Source organism: Monopterus albus, unplaced genomic scaffold (genome assembly GCF_001952655.1).
Source record: "Monopterus albus unplaced genomic scaffold, M_albus_1.0 scaffold109.1, whole genome shotgun sequence".
NCBI classification, from domain to species: Eukaryota; Metazoa; Chordata; class Actinopteri; order Synbranchiformes; family Synbranchidae; genus Monopterus; species Monopterus albus.
The window spans coordinates 1144786-1154443 of NW_018127989.1; the positions used below are offsets into that span (position 1 = coordinate 1144786).

At 38.0% G+C, this 9658-nt stretch overlaps 2 protein-coding genes across 4 annotated transcripts in view; one reads left to right on the forward strand and one right to left on the reverse strand.

Moving 5' to 3' along the window:
- traf3ip1 (TNF receptor-associated factor 3 interacting protein 1) overlaps positions 1–3642 on the reverse strand; it is a 20682-nt gene extending 17040 nt beyond the window's left edge. The window contains exons 1-2 of the mRNA XM_020611091.1: positions 3392–3642; positions 1930–2011 (exon numbers count right to left, since the gene is read on the reverse strand). Of these exons, the coding sequence (XP_020466747.1) occupies positions 1930–2011; positions 3392–3495 (186 nt within the window). The 5' untranslated portion in view covers positions 3496–3642. The remainder of the gene's footprint in view (positions 1–1929; positions 2012–3391) is intronic.
- Positions 2822–9266, forward strand: agr1 (anterior gradient 1). 3 transcript variants are annotated; one of them, XM_020611065.1, is made up of 9 exons: positions 2822–2850; positions 4940–5045; positions 5521–5639; positions 5760–5823; positions 6462–6514; positions 6947–7023; positions 7267–7330; positions 7772–7855; positions 9208–9266. In XM_020611065.1, the coding sequence occupies exons 3-9, from the start codon at positions 5543–5545 to the stop codon at positions 9255–9257; spliced, it is 489 nt and encodes a 162-aa protein (XP_020466721.1). In that variant the 5' UTR covers positions 2822–2850; positions 4940–5045; positions 5521–5542; the 3' UTR covers positions 9258–9266. The 3 variants fall into 3 exon arrangements, with proteins under 3 accessions (XP_020466721.1, XP_020466723.1, XP_020466724.1); XM_020611067.1 differs by lacking the exon at positions 2822–2850 and adding an exon at positions 4022–4107; XM_020611068.1 differs by lacking the exon at positions 2822–2850 and adding an exon at positions 4727–4773.
- Positions 9267–9658: the final 392 nt, after the last annotated feature.

Below are 9658 nucleotides of genomic sequence, written 5' to 3' on the forward strand. Positions count from 1 at the left end.
TCCATTAATAATTCATGATTGATTGTGTCAAATGCTTTTTTTAGGTCAATAAATATCCCCATCGTGTATTTCTTCTCATCCATAGCACTTGTAATGTCCTCCATCAGGTCGGTAATGGCCAAAGATGTCGATCGGTTCGACCTAAAACCGTATTGGCAATCAGAGAGGATTTTATGTTTGTCAATAAATGTGTCTAATCTGTTATTAAAGAGTTTTTCCAGAATTTTTGAAAATTGTGACAACAGAGAAACCGTTCTATATACATTCACATATACATTCACACAGACTGTGTACACACGATTATCCTAGTTATCCCTGTTTAACCAGAATACAATTGAACTATTAGCTACAAGTTCTAAGAAAGAAAAAGCGGATGCAACATTGCATGTGCCAACAGACACAAGCTTTGGTATTATCTTTGATTCAGACAAAAACTCTGGGGCCCACATGGGATGTCACCAAATTGTTCTTTATCGTCTGAAGAGACATACTGTATTCCTTGTGTGTGCAACATACTTGGCCAATAAAAATGATTATCATTATCAAATGTTAAGTCAATTTAAGTAGTGATTTCAAGATACCTTCCCTTGATTATGGTCTCAGGATAAAAACCCTAAGTGAAGCACCTTTTGCTGGAGCAACCTGCCTGAGGATCTGAATGAAGCTTAACGTAGAGCATCTTTACATGAAGTTAAATTTGTCTTTCAGTGTAAACTTACAACCTACCTTGCTATAATTTTGTATATTAATGCAACAATTCACATTCTGTGATCATGATTAAGTATTTTTGTATTTGAGGAAAATGTCTTAGAGGGCTTGGAATCCCAGTGACTAACTACTATTGTAGGGCTATTAGGGCAGTGGCTTTTAAGCCATTTAGAAACATAAATTACATTTAAAATACTATAAATCTAATGTACTGTAAGAGCCGATGGAAGTAGTTTCAGTAAAAAAGCCACTTAGAGAATAAAATGTCAGCTTTTTAAACAAATACACATCACATCGGTTGACTGTTTTAAAACAGTAAAACTAACATTCAGTATGCTCAAGACTATATCAGTTTCACAGAGATTTGGGAACTTCTCTCTCTACTAAGTATATGCCTACACTAGACAAACAACTGTGCACCTATGACAAGACCTATGACAGTGTGGTAAATGGTAAATGGTCTTATATTTGTATAGCGCCTTTCTATGCTTTACAGCACACTCAAAGCGCTTTCACACTATTTGGCCATTCACCCATTCGCACTCCCAAACACTCACACATTCACACACCGGTGTCATCACCGGGAGTTCAGTGTCTTGCTCAGGGACACTTTGACATGTTGACTGGACGAGCCGGGAATCGAACCGCTAATCCTCCGGTTAGGAAACGACCCACTCTACCTCCTAATCCACAGCCGCCCCAAAGAAACAACTTTGAATTACAACAAAGACAATTTAACATTAATTACAGTAACTACTTTAAGATGTAACACATCTAGTTTTAAACACTAACATTTAATTAAGTTCAGCTTTAGTAGCCTTTGCTCCTCCTAGCCGACAGTAGCGTACTCTTCCCAAGCCAAGACTGATTTGGGGTATCTCAAACAGCAGAACTGGGTCTGACACCTTGACTGGCTCTCTCAGTCATGTCCTGTCAGATCTTGTCGCTCAGAGTGTGTTAGACGCAGAGTGTGCAGGATTAACCACACACACAGACACCCTTAGACTCACACATGCAAGCTCCTACACAAGTAAGGCAGTTGCATAGGACATAAACACCATAGTCTGTACAAAAGGAAGGTAAATAAACAGATACAAGTGCATATGGGGGAACACTATGAGCTAATGAATACTGATATCATTGTGCAGCAGGCCAGAGGTGTCAAAAAAGGACCAAATAGCCAAGTATCTTGATGCCTGGAGTGGACTGTGGTCAACTTACCTTAACATTATCTGACTTCATTTCATTATCTCCATATAGGCCTTTCATAAAACCAGTGGTCCTGATGACCTGAAAGTGATGACAAATAAAGGTTTTATTTTATCAGATAATTTGCCCTTATACCATTAAACATGTAAGAAACATGACAACTGATGGGGTAAACCATAATTAGGCAACTATACCACAACAGCATCATCTTTAATGTAGCTGATGTACATCCATTTCTGAATCCTGGAAACTATATCATTTCCCAGTGTGCAACACTTTTGCATACAGCTTTTCTAATGCACTTCTAAGTTTATCTCAATAAACATCAATTTAAACTGCAGCGTTGCAGCTATTTAATATACAGGTGAATGGCTAATGAAGGAAACAGACAAAGCATTCCAGAGCATCTTAAAAAATAACAGTGTTAAGAGAACAGTTCAGCAGAAAATCCTTCACTATCTTCAGCGAAAATTCAGTTGCTGAATAGTGACGTACATTGCTAATCAGAGGAAAGCAGTCACACATGCCGATATGCTTCCATTTATCAAATATACATAAACCTACAGTGAAATATGAGACTACCCAAAGAGGTGGAGAGTGGGAATAAGATTTCACTTCTGTTTAGAAAACTGAAACAGATTTTACTTTGTCACCTCATGTTAAAGGATTCTGTTATAAAAAGTTAGCAATGAAATAAAAAATATAGTTGAGAAACAGCTGTGTTTTCTGTTTTTATGTAGCACTATTTCCCACCATTTCTCTTTCATCTACATTACCTGTCCTACTGCTACAGTACGTAGATTTTGTTGTACTATGTAGACATTTCACTTTGGAGTTAATCAAAACCTCTAAACCATTTCACAACCACCGAGAAACGATTGATGATTGCAACTTGATCATATATATATATGTATCTCAACTTTTTTGCAACAGGTTTGTACAATACAAATATAGGTTTCGAAGAACTGGCAGTTAGCCGCCTTATCAGTCATTCAACATAGCTGTCAACAGTTGACAAAGATGGTTTGTTGATCCCTGTGTGGTCTTAGTTCGTGCCTAGTAACTAGACGACGCCAGTGGTGTGGTTAGCCAACTAGCTAACCTACCGTATTAACTTAATAAATAACTTTATACTGTTTAACTAATGAACTTTAGAATGTCTTTGTTTGGCTGATGATTGCCCTCAATATGTTACCTGACTGCCCAACCGTATTCGTGCTACGACAATTTGCTAGGGAGTTAATGTTAACGTTACTTAACTTACTGTACTTGATTAGCGTAACTGTTGACTAATTCAGGCTAATGATCATGTACGAGCTAGTGCTAACTAGCTCGCTTGCATGCGTTTTCAAATAAGACATGTCCCGCTGGTGTCGGCCTAGTTATAAACACATGCAAAAGAGGGTCCTGGTGTTAGTTACAGAAATATCAGTTTGCTAATCTTAGGTAACATTAGCAGATACGTCAAAAAAGTAGGTATCGAAACGGGGGTTTGATTAGCAGCTTCTCCGTGAGAGGTGGCTTCTTTATTACTTTGCCCAGTGTATCCTGGGTCTTTCTTACCACTGCCGCATTCATAACAATAGGCAAAAATAAATCTAAGTACTTTAAACACAGACGATAAAGCAAGAACTAATCCAGAGTGAAAAGGAGCTTGGTGGCTGTGTCGCCTGGTTGCTATGTCAATATTCTGCAATCCCACAGTGCATCATTATTGTAGATTGCGCATGCGCGGAGGTCTTACGGTTGCTAAGCGCTGCTTGCGTCCATAGCAACAGCAAACAATGTACATCTAAGCTGTAGCAGATCAGTGATAGAAAGATACACGGATCTTTTGCGTTTTTCAACACTGTCGATCAGTAAAATTACATTTAAAATAAAAATATGATAAATCTAGGCATTTACTTAAAAATCATATTATAGTGCTGGGGGCAGAAATACATTTGGTGGGATCTCCCAGAATGCTTGGGAGGGGAGCACTTGGTCACTGGTTGTGGGAGGTATTTAGATCAGGATGGCGGGGTTGTTAGCTAGAGTGTTCTGTGTATTCTGCTGGAGTTATCTCTGTTGCCCCTGCATTAAAATAAAACAGCCTTTTGCTGACAAAAAAAAACAACAACAAATCACCGTCTCCAATTCTTCTTCACCAGCCACTGTTACAATACTGTTTCACCATAAAAAATACAATAGGTAAGTCTGTTATGTTACTAGACAGCAGCATTCAGCTGTACAAGGTGCATAAAGAAAAGAAAGCAGGCTAAAAGGGTCAAAACTATAACACTTGCAGTATTAAGAACATCCTTACCCTCAGATTGACACATTTTAGCAGAAAGAAAGTAAGGAATCCTCATAGGACTGTCACAAGGCCTTAGGGTCAGTTTCACACTGTTGAGTGGACTAACAGTAACATAGGGTGAATTTTAGGAAATGTGTGAGGTGCTGTGGGACAGATGTGCAGCAGAGCTGAGCCCTCTAGTGGTGTGTTGCTAATACAAGTTGGATAATCACAGGATAATCACTTTTATTTGGCCAAGCATGTTACACACAAGGAATTTGTTTCTGGTACAGAACTGAGGCAGCCATCTGCGGCGCCAGCTCAACCAATGGCTCTAACCATCAGGGGCAGCTTGGGGGTTCAGTGTCTTGCCTAAGGACACTTCAACATATGGACTGCAGGTACCAAGATTCAAACCTCCGATTGGGAGACGACTGCTCTACCCATTGAACCACAGTCGCCCCCAGTTGATAGATAACACTAATGGCAAGACACAACTCTTCCTGTACCCACTTGCTATAACATACTATAATTATCTTATGCTTTGTTCACAGCCAAGATTGTGAGTGAATGGACTTCAGGTGATAATACTCTCAACACTGTACCGGAGTGAAATTCCTTGCGTGTTCAACACACCTGGCCAATAAAGCTGGTTCTGAACATATAGCTACTACTCTGCCTACTGCACCTTAAAGGCATTCCACAATATGTGTGTTTCACTGAGTGATTAATCTTCTTTATTTATAGCATACTCCTCTGTCATACCTGTTTGGTGAGTTCTACTGAAACATCTACTAAAAGAGAAGGCACACAAAAGGCTAAGATCGTCTGTCTGTTGCTTCTTGCTGACAAGGTAAGACATCTATTATATATGACTTCAAGTGACAAAAATACTTAAATTGTGAACTACATTTTGTATATTGTTTTCATAAAAGTTGAATGTTTGATTGGGTGGAAAACTTTTTACTGTAAATGTTGTGTATAACTAAGGATTCAAGTGACTGTTTTAGACCTACATTTTAAAACTGATGCTTTTAAAAGTTCTAGTAATGGTACAGTGATGTGTTTTATCATGTTTATGTTTTTAACAATAACAGTGCAGATTTTATTTTATTATTATTTTATTTTATTATTTTACAATGCTTCTTTTTGAACTTCTTCTTCGGTGTTGCTGTTGTACAATCATTTCAATCACTGCCTTGTCGAGCTTGTTTGGTGAGCCAGCATTACAGAGGAAGACATGAAGTGTGCTGTTGTGGGTCAAAAATCAAACTGTCTCTCAAATGAACATCTAACTGAATTCCATGCTAATCTATCTACCGCTGCAGTTGTCTCAAAGGACACGAAAGGATGCTTCGCTGGGTCTTGCTGGCTTTGCTCATTGGTAGCTGTGCCAGTGCCGGAGAAGAGAAAAAAAAGAAACAGAAGACCGAGTCATTGGCAAGAGGTTGGTGATGCTCCTTTTTTAAAATTCTTTGCTTGTGAAGGAACTCGGTTAATTTAATGAAAACAGAGAGCACTAGACCTTATTGTTGTTGACTCAGATTTTTTTTCTTTTTGCCTGCAGGATGGGGAGATAGTATTAAATGGGTCAAAACTTATAAAGAGGCCCTACAAATGACGGTGAAGAGGTGAGACTCTACATCTTAATAACCGTTATGAGTTTTGGCGGTAAGAACAGAATGCACATAGGAAGCTGCAATTTATGACCTTTACTTTCTTGTTATAGCTGCTTTTTCAAGGCACAGATGGTGTACACATAAATTACTATCACCCCACAAAAAGAAGAGAAAATACTACCATCTAATTATGTGTAATTTTGATGATTCATAGATTTCTAAGAACCCATGAAAAAATACAGTGAGATACCATTTATATATCCTGCATGCTGATGTTTTATTTGTTTGAAAAATGTATCACTGTATATATAAAGTCTCTGTGCTGGGATGGTTGACTGGGATATATTTTCATTGTAATTATCCTAATCATATGTCAGTGAGGATGATTAGATGGCTCATGTGCTCAAGTTGGGGTCAAAATACTGCATAATGCATCTGTTCTAGTACTGTGTGCCCCTAAAATAAGCTGTAGCTCTATTGTCTCATTAAAGTAATAACAGCATTTTATTCATCATTATTCTTTCAAAATATGGCATGATGACTTCAGTTTTGCAGGAACTATGTTGCACAAGAATGAACTCACACCCACCGTTGTGCTTATTGTGCTGAGGAATGTGTTCAGTTGTTTCTCTGTGGTTTTGTTCTCACAGTAAGAAGCCTCTGATGGTCATCCATCATAAACTTGACTGCCCACACAGTAAAGGTACTGCAATAACTCTGTTATTAAAAGTTTTGAGTTTAAAAGCATAGACTTGCACATTCCTCGTTGTCCTTCTAACCCAGACTTGGGCTTGGCTTCATGGGGAACACAATGGGTTCATTCTTTAATACCTGCCAAGCAGGAAAAAAAACAGGTAAGAATTATGTTCATAATTCAGTCAGCTGGAAGTGAGCTCAATGGGAGTCTCCACCACATAAACACAAAAGACCACCTACACAGAAAGGCATTCATCTTATTGTACTGTACAATCGCTGACAAGAAAATAAGACAAGGATATGTATTCCTAACTATCCTTTGTGTCTGTCAAAAGTAAAAATGATTAGAACGTGGGCCAAAACACATACCAGTGCCATAGGTACTTTAAAGCCAGTTTTTAAAACTGTTTTTTTTTTTTTATTTCAATTATTTCAACAGCACTGAAGAAGGCATTTGTTGCTGCTAAGTCCATCCAGAAAATGGCCAAGGAGGATTTCATTATGCTTAACACGGTGGTAAGTATAGATTTGTTATATGAGAAACTTTTTCCCTCAGTAATACATTCAATAGAAACTGCAGCCATTAAAAATGTAATATTATATTTTCAACTAGTACCTTCTTTGGATTTTGAGCACAGAATTTCATCAGTTTATGTTATTATTATTATGTAAATTCATATGCACTGCTAATTAGTCATATATCTTAATGTAAATCATGGAAAATTCTCCTGTTTATACTTTATTATATTGTTCTTATAGACAGAGACTGGGGATAAGAATCTGGCACCTGATGGCTATTATGTTCCCAGGATCATTTTTGTTGGTAAATACTGTATTCACATCATTTATCATAATTTGGAACTTGTAAAATACGGTTTAGTCATTGTTCAACTGAAAAGATTTGTTTCCTCTACAATCAAATGGTAAAAACTATCCTATCCGATGTGCTCAGCCCATCTTACAAGAGAATATTTGAAAGCACTGATTTGCGTGTTTCTTTGGGACATGCAAAAATCTCACAGTAGTTTTATGTATTTGTAGTAAAATAGGGATTCAAGCATAAAAGATGCCATGTAGTAGATATGGCAGTGATGAGAAGGAAAGACTAGCACTCTGTAGTCATATATTCCTAACAACAGTGTGAGAAGTGCTTGGGAAACTAGGACTGTGCACTCTGTTTTAAATAAAGTCGAAACAGTTATAACATTCAGGTAATGATGGCCAGTCTCCTCAGCTGTCTATGTGTACGTGTCATCTTCTGCAGATCCGTCTAAGACTGTGCGCACAGACATTAGAGGAAGGTACTCAAACCACCGCTACACCTACCAGGCTGCTGACCTGCCACTATGTGAGCACCCTTCCACTCTTTCTAATGACAGTTTGTGGGAAGAGGGATGGATGGGAAATAGTTTGTGGTGGGAGGAAGGAAGGGGGTTTGGTGGCTGCAAACCTCACCTGTCAGCAGTATGAACACAGACTGAACCCCTGCTGTTTTTAACCCTCATTTTCCTCTCTCAATATTTTGACAAAAATGATACTTTTTTATGACACGGGTCTGACAGAAAGAAAGGTGAAGACTCCCCTAACAAATATAAATAGAAATGAACTTACATTCGCTTGGAATTTGGTTGTAGGTCATTTCCATGTGATAAGACTCAATGTCCAGCTGCCGGAAGTCTTCAAATAAGATTAGTGCTTTTCCCGCTTTGAGCTAGAGCATAAATACCCCTCTAGAGCTTGCACAAGGATTCGCTTTCTACTAGTTGCAAGATGTGTATTAACTATTGAGCCACAATGCAACAAGCTTCAGATGCAGTAGACATGTTCACTTTGGTCCAGGTCTGCCATGAGATTCTGTACAAACATTCATGGTCCCCAGATGATGGCTCCTGGTTTTTTCACTAGTCCTGCCATGAGGTTGTCGTTTTTGATTTTGAATTGAATCTTTCATCAGCTATAGATTGAATTGCCATGAAATTTGGTTCAGAGGATTAATCTAACTGAATCTGGTGAGCTACTGACTTTTCCTGTAGCACCAACAGCAGGTCAAAGTGTTTACTGATCCACTGAAGTATTTCAACATCTGCACGATGGATTGGAGTAAATATGCTAGCATGCAAACCAAAACTGAAATCAGTATCACAGCATACTAGATGTTCTGTAAGAGATATACGAATGTCCTGCTTTTAGCAGAACACAAGCCCACATAAGATAATAATTGTGAATTAAGACAAAGCAAGTGACATTTACTTGAATTACTTAATACTTATTATTAATTATATATTATAGAATTACCTAAAACTTTGGTGGCTATACTGCTGTTTACATTTGGATAACATATTGCACCTTTAATATGCATAACATGTTTAAAGTCTGAAAAGCGTGGTCTCACTAACATTACTACACATCACTTTGTTGACCTGACTACAGGTTGTCTTAAAACACTTCTGGTTGAAACAAGAATGCAGTGCATTGGTTTATTTTGGATAACAGCACTATTAGGATCTTGGATGGTGCACAGACTAGCTACGTACCTACTGTACTTCAAACTTGAAGGTTACCTAGACAACATACAGTATAATAAGCTAAACTCTTATTGAGCACCCTGAGGTGAAACCAGGCAGCAACTACATAGCTTGTATAGCCTTTGCGTTTAACTGACTCGTATTTGTCCTCTGTTTCTCTTCTCTCCTTCAACAGTGGCCAAAAACATGGAGACAGCTAAAGTCCTGCTGCATCCGGAACTCTAGCGTGACTCAGTGTGATGCCTGATATCTGGACTGTCTGCTCAGTGTCAGCTCTTAAATGTTTACACGCTGTTCAGAGATCAATAAAAGTGTCCAGTTTATTGAATGCCATATCTGTTTGGGATATTTACATACACTCAAATTCGAATTTGAGTGTATGTTTAAAAAACAGAAAACATGACCGCTATATTTGATTTATAACTTTTCACCACATCAAAATAGCTTTATTTGTGATAGTAGTATCACAAAAGCTTCTAAAAAAAATACATTTTGCAGGGAGCCCTTTCTATTAACAAATATTTGTGTGTGTTTGTTTGTTTTAGAGTTTCGCCTCTTTCTGTGGCCATTCTCTCCCTTATTTACATTTGATTGAAGAATATGTCAGACAGGCAGTAATATAAAGG

What these genes read in the sequence shown, in the direction of transcription:
- agr1 (XM_020611065.1), top strand. Translation starts at nt 5,543, where the DNA reads ATGCTTCGCTGGGTCTTGCTGGCTTTGCTCATTGGTAGCTGTGCCAGT. An exon ending in CTACAAATGACGGTGAAGAG is followed by an intron (nt 5,824 to 6,461) that starts GTGAGACTCTAC and finishes TTGTTCTCACAG; the next exon opens with TAAGAAGCCTCTGATGGTCA. An exon ending in TGACTGCCCACACAGTAAAG is followed by an intron (nt 6,515 to 6,946) that starts GTACTGCAATAA and finishes TTATTTCAACAG; the next exon opens with CACTGAAGAAGGCATTTGTT.